General features: G+C 36.7%; 2 protein-coding genes across 2 annotated transcripts; both read left to right on the top strand.

Annotated features, from left to right (window-relative positions):
- Positions 1-424: 424 nt before the first annotated feature.
- Positions 425-13,261, top strand: LOC127639659 (leucine-zipper-like transcriptional regulator 1). The gene is made up of 20 exons (XM_052121794.1): positions 425-964; positions 1,179-1,241; positions 1,323-1,379; positions 1,469-1,548; positions 1,630-1,738; positions 1,951-2,031; positions 2,175-2,232; positions 2,448-2,587; positions 3,357-3,558; positions 3,972-4,082; positions 4,264-4,356; positions 4,469-4,564; positions 8,344-8,512; positions 8,633-8,802; positions 9,024-9,180; positions 9,279-9,405; positions 9,579-9,728; positions 10,624-10,729; positions 10,819-10,899; positions 11,461-13,261. Exons 1-20 carry the CDS (start codon positions 795-797, stop codon positions 11,575-11,577), a joined length of 2,337 nt encoding a protein of 778 aa, XP_051977754.1. The 5' UTR covers positions 425-794; the 3' UTR covers positions 11,578-13,261.
- Positions 13,262-17,681: 4,420 nt separating this feature from the next.
- Positions 17,682-18,350, top strand: LOC127634415 (putative claudin-24). The gene has a single exon (XM_052113965.1). The coding sequence runs from the start codon at positions 17,682-17,684 to the stop codon at positions 18,348-18,350; it is 669 nt and encodes a 222-aa protein (XP_051969925.1).
- Positions 18,351-24,729: the final 6,379 nt, after the last annotated feature.

Here is a 24,729-nt window from a genome sequence, read left to right as displayed (position 1 = left end):
CCGGCATTATTCCCGCCCCTCAAGATTTCAACCAATGAAAATGCAACCCCAGGTTTTTTTCGTCTAATAAATTTGTATTATTTTTCTTTTCTATTATTTTAAATTTATTCGCATCTATGTATCTACAATGCCGAAATTAGGATAAACTTACCAAGAATCATCACTGATGCATTGATGCTTTATCGATATCAGAGAAGACTCTGATATCTTTTTTTTTATTATTATTTATTTATTCAGTTTCTTAAAGTCGCATGTATCAGTTTGGGCTGTAATTGTGTTATGAAAAAAGTATCAATGAAAAAAGAAAACGTACGTCATTCATTCATGTTTTGCGTTGCGTGGTTTATGATGACGTATATTGTCCTCTCCTCCAATCAGAGCTGTGACTCTGCGCATGTCACGTAGGCTCGTCTTCTCCATTGACGCTTGGATGCACAGACGCGAGAGGAGATGAGTTGCTTCGATCTTTTTATTAACAGATATTTCATTATATTACTCCTTACCATCATATCGACGCGTTTGGTTTCATATTTAGAATTTATTCCAATTGTTAGGGTTGATAACTTGGGTTTAAATTTCTTCAAAACGCTGTAAATTATTTGATACACTTGTAGCTAGTTAATCATATTGAAGATGAAAACAAGTGTCATCTTTTTACAAAACCTGATTCGTATGTTCCGAAAACAGCTCAAACATTCAGGCGACTTGCAAACGAATTAGAATTGTTGCGTCCTTAGGTGTAGTTCTGTCTTGGTTATTTGGCTGTACAAAGCCTTTTTTTAAGTGGAAATTGAATGTCATGGATTCCTGCAGCCATGTCTTGTAAATCTAAAGTTGCCCCCAGTGTTGACTTCGACCACAGCTGCTCTGATAGTGTCGAGTATTTGACACTCAACTTTGGGCCCTTTGAGACTGTCCATCGCTGGAGGAGGCTACCACCATGTGATGAGTTTGTGGGTGCAAGGTACTGTTTATTTACAACAGTTGATCTCCATGATCAGATAAATGTTTAGTTTCAGCTGGTCATAATGTGTACTGTAATATGTTTTGCATGGAAAATGGTAAGTTTTATATATATATATATATATATCTGTGACTGAGACAAATTCCTTGTATGTGTAAGCATACTTGCAATAAAGCTGATTCTGATATATTTATATATATTTATATATTTGCAGGCGTAGCAAGCACACTGTTGTGGCATACAGGGATGCCATCTACGTCTTTGGAGGAGACAATGGGTGAGTGTTATTGACTTTCTGTTTGAAAGGCATGACTCCGTTGATTCAGAAATATCTCAGTCTTGTTATCAATTATTTTAGAAAGAACATGTTGAATGACCTGTTACGGTTTGACGTGAAAGACTGCTCATGGTGCCGGTAAGTTTTGTATGTCTTATGCATGAAGGTGGATGTTTGTATTTCTTTTAAAGTAACCACTGACTTAAGTAACTCATTTAATTGAATAGGGCATTTACTACTGGCACCCCACCAGCACCAAGATATCACCATTCTGCTGTTGTGTATGGAAGCAGCATGTTTGTGTTTGGTAGGTTTTGCTGTCAAACATCTTTCAATCCCATAATTTCCCCCTTTGTATGTACGTAATGTTTTGCTGGTTATATTCTAGGTGGCTACACTGGAGACATCTATTCAAACTCTAACTTGAAAAATAAAAACGATCTGTTTGAGTACAAGTTTGCCACCGGTCAGTGGACAGAATGGAAGGTGGAGGGGCGGTAAATCATAGTTTTTTTTATTACTGATATTTTTGTGGGACACTCAAATGTATTTATTTATTTTTTTAAGATTTACACATTAAGATTTTCCAAATTCCATTCAATTTAATTAAATAATCTTTAACAAAATAAAAATATTTTTTTTATGAATTTGAAATGCGCATGGGTATATTTTGTATCTTATACATAAATGTTTGTGCTTTATGTTCTAGTTTGGTTGCCAGATCTGCCCATGGAGCCACAGTCTATAATGACAAGCTTTGGATTTTTGCTGGATATGATGGAAATGCAAGGCAAGTGTGTATTTACCCTTTTGCACTATTCGCAGCTCTCCATAGAACGTTCCAATCGAATCCAAAATGCTTGTGTTCTTGCATCCTTCTGTTACTGTGTATTTACTAGTGGATGAATAATACAAAAACAATATTTTGAACAGACTGAATGATATGTGGACCATTGGTCTTCAGGATCGTGAGCAGGCTTCCTGGGAAGAGGTGACTATTTGATATCATATTGAAATTATGCTTTATGATTGAAGAAAATAATAATAATAATAATAACGTTCATCCAAAGTCAGAAGTCCTAATTTGACGTTGAATTAAAAGAAAAAATACTTGGGTTTTGCATTTAGAATAACTTTCTCTTCCAGCGTACTATGTTATACAGTTTTTTTTTTATGTACCAGTACTGCTTTCTTTGTGTATATTAGATTGAACAAAGTGGAGAAATTCCCCCCTCCTGCTGTAACTTCCCTGTAGCTGTATGTCGGGATAAGATGTTTGTATTCTCTGGCCAGAGTGGAGCCAAGATCACCAACAACCTCTTTCAGTTTGAATTCAAAGGCCACATGTGAGTACGTCAGAGAGGACATGTTAACATGGCATTACCAAGTTTTTATTATGTTAAAGGGATAGTTCACCCAAAAATGCTAATTCTCTCATCATTTACTCACCCTCAAGCTACCCCAGATGTGTTTGACCTTTTTTCTTCTGCAGAACACAAACAAAGATTTTTAGAAGATTATCTCAGCTCTGTAGGTCCATACAATGCAAATGAATGGTGACCAGAACTCAGAAGGTCCAAAAGAACATGAGGGCAGTATTAAAGTAATCCATAGGACTTCAGTGCTTAAATCAATGTCTTCCAAAGCGATATGATAGGTGAGGATGAGAAACAGATCAATATTTAATTCCTTTTTTACTATAAACCTCCAACTTTGACTAGCCCCAACCAGTAGGAGGCTGAATGTGAAAGTGAAAGTCACTTCCAGCATGTGTAAGTGAAAGTGTAGATTTACAGTAAAAAAGGACTTAAATATTGATCGGTTTCTCATCCACACCAATCATTTAGCTTCTGAAGACATTTAACCACTGGAGTCATATGGATTACTTTTATGCTGCCTTTATGTGCTTTTTGGACCTACAGAGCTGAAATATTCTTCAAAAAATCTTTGTTTGTGTTCTGCAGAAGAAAGAAAGACTTGAGTAAACGATGAGAGAATTTCCTTTTCGGGTAAACTATAAGTAACTTGAAGTAAAAGGGAACCATAATATTTGTTGTCAGATTCTAACATATTTAAACACCAAATTATACTGTTAATGGCATTTGTTTTTTACAGATGGACTCGTATCCCAACTGAGCACTTGCTGCGCGGTTCCCCTCCGCCGCCTCAAAGACGCTATGGACACACAATGGTGGCATTTGACCGTCACTTGTACGTGTTTGGAGGGGCGGCAGACAACACTCTGCCTAATGAACTTCACTGCTATGATGTAGACTCTCAGACCTGGGAGGTCATACAGCCCAGCACAGATAGCGAGGTAAAGAAGATCTCAGAAATTACATCAGTCAATTCATGCAAATTGATGAATATGCTGCCCAAATTTGTTTCTTTTACATAAAAAGGGAGTCTGTGAGTTTCACAGTTATTATTATGTACATTTTTAGGCTTTTAGGCTTTTTATTGGTATATTATTAAAATTCTTGGGGAGAGAAAGAGGGAATTGGATCGGGACATGACCATTACAGAATTGAACCTTTAACTCCTGCATTAGCACCAGGGCTCAATGTTTCTGGGGTGCGTGTTCGCCTTGGCTCTATGCCACTACTTTGACATGTAACTGGGTATGTTACATAGTTTTGGGGAAAAGCTTTCCTCTTAAACCCAATGGTGATGTGTTTTTTATTTTGTTATTTTACTAAATGTTCTATTGTCATGCCCATTTTCATTTAGATGCCAAGTGGGAGGCTGTTCCATGCAGCGGCTGTTATCCACGATGCCATGTACATCTTTGGAGGGACAGTGGATAATAATGTGCGCAGTGGAGAAATGTATAGATTTCAGGTTGGTGCTTGACCTCCAGAATTACATCTACTTCCTCTGCTGTTCCTTACAGCTCGTTTTAAGTGGACAAAATGCTAGCCATTCCTGATTCCCCTTTTGAGAATCTAAGGAGTAAATAAAGAAGAAAGCTGTGAACATAATATGAAATTATTCCTGATCCTTATTTGATATTTTGCCCCAGTTTTCTTGCTATCCAAAGTGCACACTTCATGAAGACTATGGGAAACTGTGGGAAAACCGTCAGTTCTGTGATGTCGAGTTTATCTTGGGGGAGGTTAGTTTTTTAAAACTTGTTGTGTGATATTTTATTCTGAATCATTGTCTATATTTGTTTTGTATTAATGTATCATCTGCCTTAAACACTTAAATGCCGTTAATGTTCAAAGAGGGAGGAGAAGGTTCTTGGTCATATCGCCATTGTAACGGCTCGCTGTCAGTGGCTTCGCAAGAAGATTCTACAGGCGAGAGATCGACAGAAACAGGTTTCGTATTTTCGTCTTATAATTTACTGGAACTCATTACTGGAAAAATCAATTTGTCTTAATTAAACATTACTTGAAATAATTAGTTTTGTGTGATGACACCATTAGGGTGATCTATGTCCCCTTTGTTCAAGTTAGACCCTGTTAACCCTCAGTACTCCTTATGCATGTGCAACTGAAGTACAGGTATATATGCCTTTCTGTTGAGAATTAAGTCTATTTAACGAATGACCTAGAATCAGTTATAATCTTCTTTATTTGAGCTGTGTTATTGTATGTAATTGTAGCTGTGTAATTAAATGTAATTATTTAATTAGTCAATTCAGTTAAAAGGATTAAATAGAAACAACAATATTTAAAGGGCAAATCTGAATGAACTTAAATACCTTAACTTAAATAGTTAAGTTCATTCTTTATGAACACCAACTTGTATACAAGTTTTTTTGTTGTTGTTGAGACATCATTACTCAACTCAATTGATGGAATGACTTTACTCAATTAATTGAGTAAAGTCAATATATTAGGGGTTTCAGCATAAAAGATGCATCTGATAGTAGCTGACGTGCTATTTTCTTTCTACACATAGGTACACTAAAAACAGACAATCATCTAGCAATATGAGTCTTTTCTGTATGCATGTTGTAAACAGAATAATTCACCAAAGATTACTTCACAATGCTATTGATCAGCCAAAACATTACAACTACTGACAAGTGAAGTGAATAACATTGATTATATCGTTACAATGGCATGTGTCAAGGGCTGGGATATACAGTGGGTACGGAAAGTATTCAGACCCCCTTACATTTTTCACTCTTTGTTATATTGCAGCCATTTTCTAAAATCATTTAAGTTAATTTTTTTTCCTCATTATTGTACACACAGCACCCCATATTGACAGAAAAACACAGAATTGTTGACATTTTTGCACATTTATTAAAAAAGAAAAACTGAAATATCACATGGTCCTAAGTATTCAGACCCTTTGCTGTGACACTCATATATTTAACTCAGGTGCTGTCCATTTCTTCTGCTCATCCTTGAGATGGTTCTACACCTTCAATTGAGTCCAGCTGTGTTTGATTATACTGATTGGACTTGATTAGGAAAGCCACACACCTGTCTACATAAGACCTTACAGCTCACAGTGCATGTCAGAGCAAATGAGAATCATGAGGTCAAAGGAACTGCCTGAAGAGCTCAGAGACAGAATTGTGGCAAGGCACAGATCTGGCCAAGGTTACAAAAAAATTTCTGCTGCCCTTAAGGTTCATAAGAGCACAGTGGCACAGTTCCATAATCCTTAAATGGAAGACGTTTGGGATGACCAGAACCCTTCCTAGAGCTGGCCGTCCGGCCAAACTGAGCTATCGGGGGAGAAGAGCCCAAAGATCACTGTGGCTGAGCTCCAGAGATGCAGTCGGGAGATGGGAGAAAGTTGTAGTAAGTCAACCATCACTGCAGCCATCCACCAGTCGGGGCTTTATGGCAGAGTGGCCCGACGGAAGCCTCTCCTCAGTGCAAGACACATGAAAGCCCGCATGGAGTTTGCTAAAAAACACCTGAAGGACTCCAAGATGGTGATAAATAAGATTCTCTGGTCTGATGAGACCAAGATATTTTGGCCTTAATTCTAAGCGGTATGTGTGGAGAAAACCAGGCACTGCTCATCACCTGTCCAATACAGTCTCAACAGTGAAGCATGGTGGTGGCAGCATCATGCTGTGGGGGTGTTTTTCAGCTGCGGGGACAGGACGACTGGTTGCAATCGAGGGAAAGATGAATGTGGCCAAGTACAGGGATATCCTGGACGAAAACCTTCTCCAGAGTGCTCTGGACCTCAGACTGGGCTGAAGGTTCACCTTCCAACAAGACAATGACCCTAAGCACGCCGCTAAAATAACGAAGGAGTGGCTTCACAACAACTCCGTGACTGTTCTTGAGTGGCCCAGCCAGAGCCCTGACTTAAACCCAATTGAGCATCTCTGGAGAGACCTGAAAATGGCCAACCTGACAGAACTGGAGAGGATCTGCAAGGAGGAATGGCAGAGGATACCCAAATCCAGATGTGAAAAACGTGTTGCATCTTTCCCAAAAAGACTCATGGCTGTATTAGATCAAAAGGGTGCTTCTACTAAATACTGAACAAAGGGTCTGAATACTTAGGACCATGTGATATTTCAGTTTTTCTTTTTTAATAAATGTGCAAAAATGTCAACAATTCTGTGTTTTTCTGTCAATATGGGGTGCTGTGTGTACAATAATGAGGAAAAAAAATGAACTTAAATGATTTTAGCAAATGGCTGCAATATAACAAAGAGTGAAAAATGTAAGGGGGTCTGAATACTTTCCGTACCCACTGTATTAGGCAGCAAGTCAACAGTCATCTTGAATTTTGGAAGTAGGAAAAATGGACAAGCATAAGGATCTGAGCAACTTTGACAAGGGCCAACTTGTGTTAGCAGTATGCAGTGGTTAGTACCTACCAAATGTGTCCAGGGAAGGTTAACTGGTGAACCGGTGACAGGGTCATGGGCGCCCAAGGCTCATTGATGTGTGTGGGTAGCGAAGGCTAGCCCGTCTGGTCTGATCCCACAGAAGAGCTACTGTAGCACAAATTGCTGAAAAACTTAATGCTGGCCACGATAGAAAGTTGTCAGAACACACAGTGCTTCGCAGCTTGCTGCATATGGGGCACAGTGTGATGCTCTGGGAAATGTTCTGCTGGGAAACTTTGGGTCCTGGCATTCAAGTGGATGTTACTTTGATATGTACCACTTACCTTAATATTGTTGCAGACCACATACACCCCTTCATGGCAACGTTATTACCTGATGGCAGTGGCCTCTTTCAGCAGGATAATGCGCCCTGCCACACTGCAAAAATTGTTCAAGAATGGTTTGAGGAACATGACAAAGAGTTCAAGGTGTTGACTTGGTCTTCAAATTCCCCAGATCTCAATCGTGCTGGACCACCAATTCCGATCCATGGAGGCCCCACTTCGCAACTTACAGGACTGGAAGGTTCTGGTTCTAACATCTTGGTACCACAGGATACCTTCAGATGTCTTGTGGAGTCCATGCCTCGACGGGTCAGAGCTGTTTTGGAGGGTCAGAGCTGTTGTTGTTTTTGGCCTCCAAAACAGCTCTGACCACCAACAATCATCCATGCGATTATCTAATCAGCCAATCGTGTGGCAGCAGTGCATAAAATTATTCAGATACAGGTCAGGAGCCTCAGTTAATATTCACATCAACCATCAGAATGGGGACAAAATGTGATCTCAGTGATTTTGACTGTGGCATTATTGTTGGTGCCAGATGAGCTGGTTTGAGTATTTCTGTAACTGCTGATATCCTGGGATTTTCACACATAACAGTCTCTAGAGTTTACACAGAATGGTGCCAAAAACAAAAAAACATCCAGTGAGCAGCAGTTCTGTGGATGGAAACGCCTAGTTAATGAGAGAGGTCATCAGAGAATGGCCAGACTGGTTCGAACTGACAAAGTCTACAGTAACTCAGATAACCGCTCCATACAATTGTGGTGAGAAGAATATCATCTCAGAATGGTATTCTGAGATGCGAATTGGCACTGTTATGGCGGCATGAGGGGATCTACACAATATTAGGCAGGTGGTTTTAATGTTGTGGCTGATTGGATTATGTACTGTGTGTATGTATATATATTTTTTAGCATTCTCCCATTGAGGCACATTCCGTTTAGTAATTTTCTTTTTGTAGTAATTTGAGTTTAAATATGTTTGCCTTTTTTTGTAGAAGTGTAAACAGGAAGGCAATGAGGAGAGTGAAGAGTCTGGCTTTGGCAGTGGAAGGACTTCAAGGGGTCCTCCTTTATTAGAAGTATCAATCCGAGAGGCAGACGCTCAACCATTTGAAGTTTTGATGCTGTTCCTGTACACAGACAAAATTCAGTACCCACGCAAAGGTGAGTACATTTATCATCACATGCCAGCTTAATATAGGACTTGATTTTGACACCGTAAGTGTCATAGTCACATATTTTAAAACATTCTTCTGAGAGTCTCTTCCATGTCTCTCCACACAGGTCATGTCCAGGATGTGCTGTTGATCATGGACGTATATAAACTTGCTCTGCGTTTTAAATTGTCCAGACTGGAGCAGCTCTGTGTACAGTACATCGAGGCATCTGTTGATCTGCAGAACGTACTGAGTGTGTGTGAAAATGCAAACAAACTTCAGCTGGACCAGCTCAAGGTCTGTTAAAACACCGTATCTGTCCATCCACCTGTCCATCCATCTATGGTTAAAAAAAACAGTGAACACACAAATGGTAGCATAAAATCTCAGGAGTTGGCACAATTCTAATATAAGTATACTGTAGCTGCATTCGCAGATCAAAACTTGGATTCCCTGAGAGGGTGTATGATCACTAACAATCCATTTCTCTTCATTACGTCTCGGTTTCTGTACTCCAGGAGCACTGCTTAAACTTCGTGGTGAAGGAGAGTCACTTTAATCAGGTAATCATGACTAAAGAGTTTGAGCGCCTGTCCACTCCGCTAATCGTGGAGATCGTGAGACGCAAACAACAGCCGCCTCCCAGAGTCTATTCTGATCAGCCAGTGGACATAGGTATGAATAAACGAAATAACTAGAATCATTTTCACCTTTTAAAATGAAGCGAACCTGTTGTTCTTGCCCTCATTTTAACATTACCGTTTCCTTTTAAGGCACATCTCTCGTGCAGGACATGAAGGCCTATCTGGAGGGGGCGGGGTATGAGTTCTGTGACATCGTACTTTTGCTTGATGGCCATCCACGCCCTGCACATAAGGCCATACTGGCTGCTCGCTCCAGGTAATGGACACAATAGTCTCTAGTTTCTATAACCACGACTGGACAGAGGCAATTCGATTTTCATTCCAAGTATTAAAGTAGATATAGTCAAGTGTAAAATACAGTTACATTTATTATTTAATATATTTTTCATATTGGCAAATATTTTGTTATTTGTTGTTTTTTAATGGCAGTTATTTTGAGGCCATGTTTCGCTCCTTCATGCCAGAGGATGGACAGGTGAATATTTCAATAGGTGAGATGGTTCCCAGTACACAGGCCTTTGAATCTATGTTGCGCTATATTTATTATGGGGACGTCAACATGCCTCCAGAGGACTCGCTGTATCCTTCCATACTGCTCTAAATGCTGTGGCTTGATTCTATAATGCTAAATGCAATCAACTGTGTTTACTTTATCAAGTGCATATCCTGAGAATTTATTTTAAATCAAGTTCAAATTGTTTTTAAGAAGTGCACAGTAAAGGTTGTAAAATCTCTCTTAAATTAACCATTCATAATCTAACTGCAAGCAATGATGTCATTGTTTTTTTGTTTTTTTTTCCCCCCTCCCCTTTTCTCCCCAATTTTGAATGGCCAGTTCCCAATGCACTCTTTAAGTCCTCGTGGTGGCGTAGTGACTCGCCTCAATCGGGGTGGCGGAGGACGAATCTCCGTTGCCTCCGCATCTGAGGCAGTCAATCCACGCATCTTATCATGTGGCTTGTTTGAGCACATAATCCGCGGAGACATAGCGCGTGTTGAGACCCACGTTATTCTCTGCGGCATCCACCCACAACTCACCACACGCACCACCGAGAGCAAGAACCACATTACAGTGACCACGAGGAGGTTACCCCATGTGACTCTACCCACCCAAGCAACTGGGCCAATTTGGTTGCATAGGAGACCTGGCTGGAGTCACTCAGCACACCCTGGATTCGAACTCGCGACTCCAGGTGTGGTAGTCAGTGTATTTACTCGCTGAGTTACCCAGGCCCCGCAATTATGTAATACATACTTTGCATACTTTTTGGTAAATAAATGCGAATCATCTGATATTCGTATTTTTATTGACTTTAAATATGACAATTAGGCGAACGTATTAGTTCTAATTACTACAGTAATAGTAATTACTAGATAATTACAGATAGTTATAAGTTTAATTGATTAATGAATTTTACAGACCCTTTTTTTAATGTTATTTTAGTTAATACGTTTGCCCTTAACTAGAGCACAGGTATCTCTTTGCAGCACCATATTACTACGGTTTCTCCAACAACAGACTGCAGGCCTACTGCAAACAGAACCTAGAGATGAACGTTACAGTGGAGAATGTTTTACAGGTAGGAGTAATATGACATTTACTAACATTCTAATCCTTTAATGATGAACAACAGAAGTCATGTGTTATTGTCATTTTTTTGGTCCTCAGATCTTGGAGGCGGCTGATAAGACTCAAGCTCTGGACATGAAGAAACACTGCCTACACATAATCGTCCATCAGTTCACCAAGGTTGGTGTTCTTTTGACCACAGCTCTAAGCTTGTGCTGGTTACCTCGCCTTGGCTAAAACATGAAATCAAGATAATCAGTGCAACGTGTATAACCATTGCAAGGTCTTTAATGTGTACATTACGATGGTCCTGATTGCTCTTTGCAGTTAATAATCCTGTACTTATTAATAAATACACAGTGATCTATAATTATGTTTGACAGAAAGTTTGACATGCATTGATCGTGACCTGATCATCATGATCAATGCTATAAATCTGCTAAAATTCTCATCAGTAATATATAAATTGTGCCAATCTTTTGGGTATACATTTATATTGAGATGTAAGTATTATTGAAAATCAGTGTTGGGGAAAAAACATAATGATTTTGAAATGCCAGTTCAAATCATTACTTTTATGAAAGTAATTCCTAATACTTATTTAATATTCTTGTGCACTTTGACCCTATTAGGTTGTCAGCTTCTTTTTGGCTGTGTTAATTTGCCAACAGCAGTCTCTTGCATGGCCTGTGGTGTTTACCTTTTTTTTTTTTTTTTTTGGTTCTCCTTCCTTCCCTGAAGGTGTCCAAGCTCCCCAACCTGCGATCGCTCAGCCAGCCACTGCTGTTGGACATCATTGACTCACTGGCATCCCACATATCAGACAAACAGTGCTCTGAGATGAGCTCTGATATATAGCCTCTCCTCTCCTCTCCTCTCCTCCCTTCTCCCATCCTGTCCCATCCCATCCACTACAAATGTATTAATTTAATCTTCTGCCCAATTCCTTCCCTTTCCATCCAGCACCTCCTCCCAACCTATACAGGGCCGGCGCTGGCCAAATTGATGCCCTACGCAGAGTTCTGTGATTGTCAGATGGGGGGAGGGGGGTTGCGAGGTGATAATCTGATGTGGTGCGAGCTCCGATGCGATCATCTGTGTTCCGCGACTGCTATCGGGTCCTTGAATAATGAATAATGTGCGAGGAAGGGCAGCCGGTGGAGTTATTCCTGCTTCACACCCTATTCTGTGTGCTGTTTCACATACCCGTAGATTTTAATGATCAAAATTGTGATTGGGAAAACATGCAGGATGATTGTACAACTGCTAAAAATAACTACTATCACATAATACTGAAACTAAAAAAACAACTAATAATTACAAATTAGACAATTAAGTGTCCCGCATATTTAAAGCTTTAAAACAACAAATTCGAGTGGTTCTAATGTGTCCAGGTCATATTTCACTGCAAAAAAATAAAAATAGCATTGTGACAAATTTTCATTATAATTAATCACATTTCCTTCAATGTAATGCGTTTTTGTTGAGTTTTTATACCCATCATTCTCCATGGTGTTTCTCATTAAATTCTTATTTATGTAATATACATTTAGGTCCCACTTTATGGTAACACTTTACAAAAAGGTTCCATTTATTAACATTAGTTAACAACATTAGTTAACATCAACTAACAATGAACAATACTTTTACAGCATTTACTAATCTTAGTTCATGTAAGAACATTGTATCAAATGCAAGTGCATAGTAGTTATGGACTAAAAAGTTGGTCCTATATTTACATGTATTAATTTAGACACTTTCATCCAAAGTGACTTAAAAATTAGAAATACAGCAAAAGTGAGTAATCTTAAGAGAAAATCTACAATACAGAGTTTCAGTTTTGTTCAGAGAGGAAAGTGAGAGACAGTGGTGAAAACATTATAAAACAACATGTTTATATACATTTTATTCTTTATGAAGCATAGTAATTATGTATATAGTCATTTTAATTTTCTGGTTCGCAAAATACTGCAATACAAAATCTAAAATCATAATAAAGGCAGTATAACAAATACTACCGTTATTTTTAATCATTACAGGAATGAGAATAAGATTTTCTTATTATTCAGAAAATGTGTTTAATTCTCATGATAATAATATCACATTCCAAAAAACTTTAATTGTCTTAAAATGGACTTCATTTTCTTGATTTTGTGGTGAAATATGACCCAGGCATGTGCTTAGATTCAACCATTGTGGTCATTCTTGACTGTAGTTTATATTACAGATTCCATATATTCTTTTACATTTAACAATTAATTGAATTCACAATATACATTCTGTTTTATATTCTATCCCGCACTTTATATATGTAGTAGTTGTCAGATTTATTAAATCCATAAAACTTGTACTGATTCTATGTTGCTGTTATCTTGAGTTATGTCAGCGCTCTTGATTACACCATTATGACATAAATAAGTGAATCAGCACAACAACAGTCAATATTAAGATGTAACAATGTTATACTTTATTGTAACCATGAAAATAAAGCTGAATTATCTGTTGGCCCTGTGGGCACTATGCCTTAAATAAATTGTGCAATGTCAGCTAACTAGTTTTTTGGTCTTATTTTATGAAGTTTTGGTGCTCAAAGGAATGCCTAAAACAAATCTTTAACCATCTGTTTATACACACTTTGCATTGCGGTTAATTAGACTATATTAACTTGCTTTGTTTCTGAATATTTCTAAGGACATAACTGAATGAAAAGAGTCAAATGGTAAGTGTAGTACTTTGTTAATAAAGTGTGCAAATGTATACTTTTCCATAACAGAAAGCAAGATGAGACTGAACAAGAGCCACTGATTCTTTAACAAGTTGGTATTTAATATGCACATTTTTGACTGAAGTCCTCTACTTTTTAAAGCTTCTCGGCATTCACTGCCATTTTCAACTGAATATAATTAAATCTGAGACACTGGCGATGACAGAAAAATAAAAGGCTTTGGACTGCAGGACAAAGAGATTCATTCTCTCTTGAGTAAAACATGCTGACTTGCTGCTAGAAGCATGTCTCAGGCCACCCATAGCCTTACAGCAGCCGCAAAGATCAGACTTCTGACTTCTAATATCATTTTTCATTATAAGTGAATGGACATGTCTGGGAACACTGGCACCTTCAACAAACAGAGTTTTGTAGAGTTTTTGCAGATTTTCTGGAAGGAACATTCCAGGTTCAATACAGGTTCGGCTTAACTGACAGCATATGTGGCATAATGTTGATTACCACAAACATTATTTGGATTTGCCCTTCCTTTTCTTTAAAAAATAATCAGAATGAGCTTTATTGCCAAGTATGCTTACATGTACAATGAATTTGTCCTGGTGACAGAAGCTTCCAGTGCACAAACAATACAACAACAAGACAGAGATAATTAAAACAGTATATATAATAAAAATAAAAAGTGCATAGAAAATAAAGTATATACAGAAATAAACAATATGACTATATATGTACTGTATGTGTGTGTATATATATATATATATATACTACCGGTCAAAAGTTTTGAAACACTTGACTAAAATGTTTCTCATGATCTTAAAATCTTTTGATCTTTAGGCGTATGCTTAAGTGTTTGAAATTAGTTTTGTAGAAAAATATATAATTGTGCCACCATATTAATTTATTTCATTTAAAAAAAACATTTCTGAAATTGATGGCTTGGACCAAATAGTAAAGAAATGCAATAAGTGCCCAACATCGATGGGAACTCCTTCAATACTGTTTAAAAAGCATCCCAGGGTGATTCCTCAAAAGTTGGTTGAGAAAATGTCAAGAGTACATGTATGCAAATTCTAGGCAAAGGGTGACTACTATGAAGATTTTATTAGTTTTATTTTGGATTTTGTTGTCACTACGTAATTCCCATAGTTCCATTTATGTTAGTGTATAGTTTTGTTGACTTTTCTATTACTCTAACGTGAAAAAAAGAATAATAATTATAATAAACAATGATTAAGTGTTTCAAAACTTTTGACCGGTAGTGTGTGTGTGTGTGTGTGTGTGTGTGTGTGTGTGTGTGTATATATATATATATATATATATATATATATATATATATATATATTAAAAGTTAAAACCCTAACTGTTTCAAAAGTGCAAGATGTAAACAGTATGCATCTTAACATGATTTTAATGTGATAAAAACACTTAGTTACCTTTTCCATGTAAAGTTTACAAATTTACAGCTTCATTGCCATGAGGACGTAACACCGTAAACCCTAAAACAAGAGGTGATTTAAATAAACAACTGCAAAAACAAGATGATTTAAATAATTTTGCAGTTGTTTTCATATAATAATTACTGTAATTACTTTTATAAAATCATAAGCTTTACATGTCTGCCTTTAAACCCAGTAAAAATCGGCCCCATTCACTTCCATTGTAATTTCCTCACTGTAACCTTGATTACTTATTTATTTACAGCTTAGTCTATTTATATGAATCCAACATACCATACCTTTTCTGCCATTACATTCCCTTGCTTCTGTATATAACAGATTTGTATATTGTACGATATATATATATATATATATAGATTTTTACTGGGTTTAAAGGCAGACATGTAAAGCTTATGATTTTATAAAAGTAATTACAGTAATTATTATATGAAAACAACTGCAAAATTATTTAAATCATCTTGTTTTTGCAGCTGTTTTAGGGTTTACAGTGTTACGTCCTCATGGCAATGAAGCTGTAAATTTGTAAACTTTACATGGAAAAGGTAACTAAGTGTTTTTATCACATTAAAATCATGTTAAGATGCATACTGTTTACATCTTGCACTTTTGAAACAGTTAGGGTTTTAACTTTTAATATATATATATATATATATATATATATTTTTATTTTTTATTATTTTTTTTGTTGTAATTATCATAATGCTAAAGTGTTGTCGATTGAACTTATATTGTATTGAACCTGGAACATCCAGGGAAAGTAAACGGTTGATGTTATTTGTCAGGAATGTAATTAATATAGTGGTATACATTATTCATGTAAGCGTTAACAAACTTCAAAGACTTTTTCAATTTGCCAAAATGAAATACATAGTGTGTTAATGAAACTTGTAATACCTGCCCAAAATAGTGGCAAAATGAATGTATTTTTTTTTTACAAATTATTTATTTTGATGCATCATTTTGAATGGACAGCATACAGTGCCGGTTAGTAACAGATTATATGTAACCTTTGTTATGTAATCAGATTACAAATAATTACTTGTAATCAGATTGCATTACATTTTAAAATACTTCTAACCAATAGAGGTACTGTTTATGGTTTATATGATTACACAAAAATCTGGCAAATGCAGTAAATTGTTCTTAATTTATTTATTCCCCTAATTCTTCTTTTTCAATCTTTGAAAAGTCATTTTTTTTAAAGGTTTAAAAAGGTTTTAAAGTTTTTTTTTTTATTATTATTTTAAATCAGCCTATTGCTTATATGCATTTGGTATGTCTTCTTTTTGTTGGTAATATATATATATATGTATATATATAAAAAATGAAATATATTTTCTTCCTCTTTGTATTTAATCCAAAACGGACAAGACTATCCTACTCCAATACATATGACATCAAATAGGTTAGGTCTGAAGTAATCCAAAATTAATCAAATTAGATTCATTTAAACATGTAATCTAGGAGATTATGTTACCAATTACAATTTTTGTCAAATAATTTGTAATCAATACCAGATTACAAATCAGAAGTAATCTACCCAGCACTGACAATATGTGCACATTGTCTGAGTGTTTTAGAATAAAACGTTCACTACATGAAAGTTATTTCCAATTGGAGTAAGATGCCCTTTCACACTGAACAGTTTTATTGTTTCCTATTCATATAAAAGATCAGGGTTAAGTTTAAGAACTAGACCAAATCCCCATTTTTACATTTATGCAATTGGCAGACACTTTTATCCAAAGTGACTTACAGTGCACTTATTACAGGGACAATCCCCCTTGGAGCAACCTGGAGTTAAGTTACTTGCTCAAGGACACAATGGTGGTGGCTGTGGGGATCAAACCAACAACCTTCTGATTACCAGTTTACCAGTTATGTGGTTTAGACCACTACACCACCACCACTCTTAATTTCGGCTCATTTCATCTATGGCCAAGTCTATGTTATTCTGGTTCCTCTATATGGCTCAAGCCCCTCCTTGAATTGAAATCTACTGGTTCTAATGGGTTGACCAATGGTAATAGTGACACTTGCCTTAGCAAACACCCATAACAAAGTGGTCTAAGTGTTCCAAAGTCACATATGAATGCACTAAACTTTTGTCCCTTTTAAATGTAAATCATGTGCCATCTTCAAATGCATTATAGGCTATGCAAAGGGAAAGATATCCATGTTCAGTGTTCAAGGACAAATAGTGAGGAATGGATATGCTCAGCCCAGCATGTGGGGGAAGGTGTCCAATTTCCTTCCAATATTGGCTGAAGATCAGAGGAGCGTTAGTAAAAAGAATCTCATGTCTCCTTGTACATTGTGTTCTCAATGCAAACAACTGTTCATTCAGCGGCTACATGACACGTGGTAAAATCTCGGAGCTGCTCTTGTGCTCTTCTTTCATTTGATTAACAAACGGTAGCAGTTTGTCCATTCGTTGTTAGAAGTGTATGGGACCAGTGTTAAAATACACTCTGTTTAAAAAGTATAGCCACTAGGCGTAAACATTGTTCATGTTTCTTTCTCAATATTGTTTATTTTACCCAGTTCAGGCTTAAATATACACATATCATATTTCCTCTTTAAAAAGCAGTTATTGTCCTTTTTGAAGATATGCATCGGTTTGGAAAACAGTCCTGCCCTTGTGAAGGGCTTCAGGACTATCCAGCAAGATCAGGTGAGTTTTTATTAAAAGAAAAGGAGGGGCCAATCTAGACTGGGTCTTGTGGACAGAATCCGACAGTCTCAGGTGGACAGACCGGCAAAGCGAGTGAATAAACAATATGGTGCTGCTCACCACTAAGTTCGTCCAGAGAGCATCGCTCTTTGTTTCTTTTGTAGGTTTGGTCACAACTTTCATCACAACCTTTCTACCACTATGGAAGACAATGAACTCAGACCTGAATGAGATGGAGAACTGGTATGAGGGTCTTTGGCACATGTGCATCTACACGGAGGAAGTTGGTATACACTGCAAAGAGTTTGAGTCTTTCTTGGCCCTACCACCAGATACTCTAGCTGGACGGGTTCTCATGTGCATTTCCATTGTGACAGGATTTCTCGGAGTGGCCGCTGCATTTTTTGGACTTGAGGGCGTCGAGGTCGGTGCTGGATGGGAAAGAGTGAAGAGGACATTCCTCATCCTCGGTGGAGTGCTGATCTGGGTGTCAGGGATCACGACCCTTGCAGCCGTTTCATTTATGGCATACGTAATGGTAGTGAAATTCTGGGATGAGAATTTACCAGATGTGATGCCGGGATGGGAATATGGAGAGGCCATGTTTTCTGGCTGGTTTGCTGGACTTCTTCTTGTTGTTGGGGGCTCTTTTCTCTTTGTCGCAGTCTGTATGGGTGATCATGCAGCAAAACTGCAGCAAAAAAGTCACATCCTTACTCGCAATCAAGAACACCGGCCGAGAACTCACCATTACCGAAAGACAGAAATCGTGTAGCTTAAATTCCATTTTCAGGCTGTTGGAAAAACCACCTGGACATGGTTATTCAAGAACAAAACTTTTATTTCTAAGCATTTAACAATTTAACATGGTTGAATTGTTTAGGGGATATGTATGTTTGTAAATGCATTTTACACATTTAATCAGTCCTTTAAGAGCTATATAATACTATTATGAGAATCAAACTGTAGATTGAGAGACATGTAAGCTGCCGTCCTAAAAGAATACTAAATAAGCAAGTAATGTATCATGATTTGGAAATCATTTTTAATGACAGATTAAGGCACATCTTTTACATACTGTGCAACAACAGTTTTATAATCATTATAAAGGGAACAGAATGACTTCTTGAAATTTAAAAAAATCGAATCTAAAACACACAGGTCAAATTTGAAGAAATGTAATCTTTGAATCCAATTTGTTTTTTATACATTTTCAAAAACCACAGTATTTTCTACAAATTAATTTAATGACTTGAAAAATGTCATGTGGTGTAACCATCAATTAAATATATATTAAAGTGATGAATGAAAACATGAGTGTGCACACAACTTAATAATGAATTAAAACAAGTTTTTTTTTTAATGTCAAAATATCTGATATATATACAGTATATACCTTATAATGTAAGTCATGAATTCTTAAAGGGGTAGTTCACCCAAAAATGAAACTTCTTGCACTTTTATTCAAAGAAAGTGAATGGTGAAACCAGTTAAATCACATATTTAATCACATACCACATATGTTCACATATTGTTTCCTGAAACTGTATACAAATGATAAACTCCTTTTTAAGGCCTTAATTTAGAAACTGCATCATTTCAATGAATGTTTGATTGTTGAGTGCATGTCAAGGGCTTCAAATCTTGTTGTCAAGGTTATGGAGATGGCTTTGACGATGTCATCATCCAGGGAGATTTGGACGAACTGAAATTTGTGGCATTCTATACAAAGTGAGTATATTAATAAAAAACAAAAACAAAAACAAAAAAAACACATTCTTCAGAATTTAATCAAGGCATTAATCATTGTTAACATTTGATGCACTCAGTAAAGTACTTCATAATAATAATCTCATGGCCATGGCTTAGTTATTAGCATGCATTCTCATGTGGGACAGGTGGGGTCGAGCCACTACAGAAAATATTACAAATTTAATTACTTTTAAAACACTTCACATTAGAATTATGGCACTGTCTGGAGGCATTATTGATTCGATATTCAGTAGTTAATTGCAAGTTTCCCTCAATGGGCCTGGAAACTGCTGAGATCGTGTGTATTTTGGTTTTGATTAATAGTTGTTAAATAAAATCAAACTGCATTGGCGGAACTAACTCAATGTGTAATTCTTTGACTTTACAAAAACATAATACTCATTCGAAAATGTTTATTACTGCTCATACTTGGGTTTAAGGCCGAAGCATACTCTATGCAAGTATGTAAACGCTTCTAGCTACGCAATCTAATTTTCATTCGTGCGTTAAATGTGCAAATTGTGTCAGACCACACGCAAGTATGTGTTGCATTCTCAACGGTGCCACTGGGGGCGCAACAGCTGACATTAATGCAAGCCGAACACATCCACGATGAGTTACGATGGCCTCTAGTGTTCGTTCTATGCATCCACATACTGTAGCATCATGCTAAAAAACACTAAGAACACCTTAGCATTCACATAGCAACGGCCTGGCAACCACCCGCATCATGGCGGAGGGTTTTGCATGGGCAAGCATCATTTTAATTTCCTAAGATTCAATTAAGTTATATTACATATATAATCATTTATTCAGAGTATATAATTTAGCCATTTATAAAACCATACAGCATTATTGTTGTTGTGCTTATTATTATATCAGTAACACTTTTACAATAAGTTCAGTTTGTTTACATTATTAAATGCATTAGGTATCATGAATTAACAATTGATAATATTTTTAACCACATTTATTAATTTAGTTTGATGTTCATTTATAAAAATACAATTGTTCATGCTAGTTCATAATGCAATAACTTATGGTAACTTATACAACTTTTATTTAAAAAAATATTGTTATTGTTTGTTAAAAAAAACATTCACCAAGGTTAATAAGAGCTGCAAAATTATTGTTTATTGTTAGTTCTTGTTAATTAATGTTAATGTTATTGTAAAGTGTTGCCGTTATTTCATTATTAAATACTGTATGTTGAGCTGACGCTTTGTTGTGTGTTAATCTGCTGTGATTACAGGAGTGAGGAGGTGGTAGCCGTGGCCAGTATGAACTATGACCCCATTGTGTCACGGGTTGCAGAAGTCTTTGGCTCTGGAAAGACGATTAGAAAACGTGACGTGGAGTAAGTACATTTTCAAGACTTAAAGGGGCAGTTCACCCAAATATTAAAATGATCTCATCATTTACTCACCCAAATGCGATCCTAGATGTGTGTGACTTTCTTCAGAACACAAATTAAGATTTTTTGAAGAAAAAGCTCTGTAGGTCTATACAATGCAAGTGAATGGTGATCAGACCAGCTTCAAAAATCACATATAGGTCTGTCTGTCTGTCTTTTTTTTTGCATCATTCATAAGTGTATGCTCACAAAATGAAACTCGTTCACTTAAAGGGATAGTCCACCCAAAAATGAAAATTCTCTCATTATTTACTCACCCTCATGGTATCCCAGGTTTGTATGACTTTCTTCTTCACCAGAACACATTTGAAGAAAATAGAAAAATATCATAGCTCAGTAGGTCCTTAAAATGCAAGTGAATGGAGATTTCTCTTTTGAAGCTCCAAAAATCACAGACAGTCAGCATAAACATCATCCACACGACTCTAGCTGTTAAATTAATGTCTTATAAAGCAACACGGTCGCTTTTGGTCCAAAAAAGATAAATATTTAAGTAACTTTTTTTTAACTCTAAATCATACTTCCGCTCTGCTTCGGTATGTGCATGTGACAAAATCGCACATCGACATTTGAAACACGCGAAAACTGAGGCTTGTGTGTCACACCCAGAAGAGCAGCGCTGTTTACAAGTGAGAAGGAGGAATGCTGTACAGTAGCTTGGTTGGTTTTGGTTTAGATCTGTATTTATCTGTTTCTTTACTCACAATGCTTCGTTTGTGTGCTCATCCTGGATGTCTCAACCGGGTGCAGAAGGTGAGATTACCTCTGTATCATGGCAATGCGAATATGTCATACAAGAGACCACGTGATCTCCACCCTCTCATGAAGCTTACCAGAAGTGATGATTTAGAGTAAAAAATTACTTGTATATTGAACTATCCCTTTAAACTGGGAAGTGAGGAAACATAATCTTAACATGACCTAAATTATCTGATTCCTCTTTGTAAGCAAGCATTTTTAACATTCTTAGCTAGAAAAATGAGTGATTTAAATATATTCATTTCTACATTGTATTATTTTCCTTGCAGGACTGGAGATATGTCATGGCTAATTGACAAAACCTCACAGCGAGAATACAAATGAATCAGCACAGCGTTTTCACTGAGTGTTCCATGCCAAAAACTTGGACAAATTCTTTAAACAGACAATGTTTACTATAGTGATGCAGCCACAGTTGATAAAGTGGGTCACTAGGTGGAAGACATGCGCTGTCCTACACTGGGTGATTACCTGGTGCGTTCCTGGATTATGTATCCGGAATGTCATTCCCATGAGGTGAGCCTGTATCCATTCACAGGGCTAACAATTGAGCCATACCTGGTTTCTAACCCTCCATACTAAACGGGACATCTCTCTCTTGTGGGTAGGATGAATAATACCTCTCTGCTTTTGCATGGATGCTTTTGCGTCTGCCTGTACATAGTATTCAGGAAGGGGACTTGTCATATATTATTTTGTATATAGCGGTTACCTAAAGATACAGAAATCAATAAAACTGAACCTTTTCTACTGAACCTCTGCTACCGATTAATCTGGCTATGGGAATAAAAGGATCCTTCACCCAAAAATGAAACTTCTGTCTCATGTTGTTCCAAACATTTATAGCTATAATTTTTTTCGTGAAATGCAAAAAGAGATGTTAGGCAGGATGTTAGTCTCAGTCACCATTCACTTGCAGTGAATCTTTTGCCCTTACAATGAAAGTGAACAGTGACTGAGAATGAACATTCGGCCAAAACATTCTTCTTAAAATCTCCTTTTTTGTTCCACAGAAGAAAGTAAGTCATACAGGTTTAGAACAACATAAAGGTGAGTTAACTATGACAGAATTTTAATTTGGAGGGAACTATCCCTTTTTAATAGATCTGATGTCTGACTCTCTTCTAAATATGCAGCCCCATGCAGCTTTGCTTGTGGCAGTTAAAAAAAAAATCATTTAGGGAAGTCAGTTTGTAGAATGCAGATGCATGATAATTCATATGCACAGGGCATTAGTTTTCATTTAGACATTCCCAAACGATCTTAAAGTGTGATCATTATTCAAGAAAGGTAACGAGGTCGATATGTCAATGTCTATTGAGAATAAAGATAGCCAATGTTACCTGTCAAATGTAATACAGTAGATGATGTAGTGTTTTCCTATGTCACAATATACAGGTAAATGGGTGTATCTCAAGAAACCCAAATCAAAAGAAAGTAGGAATTATATTTAGCTAAAAACAAATAACAAAGTCTACTTTTAAGACCATTATTTTCAACTTAGTCTCATAAAACCACATTACTATACCTACATGTTTTGCACAATTATTTTTATGTGGCTTGTTGTATGTAACGCGGCAGTTTTCTGCTGAAATGAACACTAGAGGCATTAAAAAAATGAGTTTGATTTCACACAAATCACGAGTAAAATGGCAGAATGTCTGTTCATAAACACATACTTTTCGCTCCGTTCCTCACACAATGCTACGGCATCTAAACCCTTTTACTAGAGAGCATGACGTGTAAGGCGACACTTTGTAAAGTTTGCTTTAAAGCTGAAGTATGTCATTTCTGCACCACTATACCCACCTAATTGAATTGCAAAAATAAACTTTGTTTTCAAAACAGCTTTCTGAATACACCCTTGTCTGCCGTTGGTCAAACAGAGAAAGTCCCAGGCCCGGTTGAGTAATGTTTTGTGAGAGAACTAATTTTAAGTGCAATTTTCTTGCCAGCGCAAGTGGCCGTGGGTGGGAGTGTTTGGCCTATATGGGGATGTATGTGCGCAAACTGTGTGTGTATTGTATGTTAATAAAGTGGCGCAAATCACTTGAGAACTAGATTATTGCACTAAGACGTTTCAAAAGCAGGTCTATTTTCAGTGCAAAGTCTAAATTCAGTTTCTAAATTTGCAGTTTGGAGATTCGACCAGCAGCTGGTATTAAAGTTCATGTCCAAACTCTGAAAACATTGGAACATCAAATTATGTCCCTAACTGTCACCGTTTTATGAAACAAAATTATTATAAATAATATTATTATGTTTATATTTACAATTGAATATGAACATTTACTTCACACTTACGATTTATGGCATAGTGCTGCATGTAGCGCTCTTAAAATAAGGCCTCTAATCTGTTTGGGAGAAACGTTTAATCGCTTTTAGCGCCACATTTTACCGTAGAACTGCCACAATATGTGTAATGAGCCCCGTAATAAAATTTTGCAAAACTTATGCCACGGTCACATAAATGTCATGAGATTAGCCTCATTATTTTATGATAATTAAGTAATATGTATTTTTGTGTTGTATTACAGTAATTACAATGTAATGCGAATCATTTACCTGTAATTGACAATAAGGACAATTTAAATGCAAAACAACGTGTTCTTAAAAGGTTTCATGAGATTTACCCAAAATGTACAAAAACTGTTTTGATATAATTTATTTTTCCTCCACACAGTACTCTTAAATACTGTGTACATTCAACCCCAGGCATTAAGCTTTAAGTTCAAATCTATAGTCAGGTTTCCATGGCTATAAAGTAATAGTGACAGTACATTTTGAACGTGGCCAACTCGAAGCATGACCCGGAACCAGGACAGGCCTGAAACACTCGCTGACTTTTAACAATGTCAATATACCTCTTGCTAATGGGAACTTTGGTTGCCATACTAGTAAATTGCACAAAACAACAAATATTTAAAAGCTATAACATTATCTATATAAATGCTTGTTATTATATGACTCGAGGCTTGTATTTTCTGACTAAATGTTAATTGATATATTGGCGAATGTTTGTACGCAATACTAATGAATGCTTTAATGGTAGCTCTGACCTCCTACAGCTATTCTTTGGTGCTAACACAGGGATCGGAGGTTTCAGTCATATGGGAGAGGTTCTGGTGGAAAAACATGAATAAATATGTTGCTATAACATTTTATTGTCTTTTGTTCTTTCAAAGATAGTCATCTTTTTCTCACCCTAATGAGTCAATATAGTGCACTT

Source organism: Xyrauchen texanus, chromosome 4, assembly GCF_025860055.1.
Source record: "Xyrauchen texanus isolate HMW12.3.18 chromosome 4, RBS_HiC_50CHRs, whole genome shotgun sequence".
NCBI lineage: Eukaryota > Metazoa > Chordata > Actinopteri > Cypriniformes > Catostomidae > Xyrauchen > Xyrauchen texanus.
Note: the sequence above shows the minus strand (reverse complement) of the source record. Positions and strands in the feature narration are given on the sequence as shown.

What these genes read in the sequence shown, in the direction of transcription:
- LOC127639659 (XM_052121794.1), top strand. Translation starts at nt 795, where the DNA reads ATGTCATGGATTCCTGCAGCCATGTCTTGTAAATCTAAAGTTGCCCCC. An exon ending in AAGCAGCATGTTTGTGTTTG is followed by an intron (nt 1,549 to 1,629) that starts GTAGGTTTTGCT and finishes GTTATATTCTAG; the next exon opens with GTGGCTACACTGGAGACATC. An exon ending in AATTCAGTACCCACGCAAAG is followed by an intron (nt 8,513 to 8,632) that starts GTGAGTACATTT and finishes CTCTCCACACAG; the next exon opens with GTCATGTCCAGGATGTGCTG.
- LOC127634415 (XM_052113965.1), top strand. Translation starts at nt 17,682, where the DNA reads ATGGTGCTGCTCACCACTAAGTTCGTCCAGAGAGCATCGCTCTTTGTT.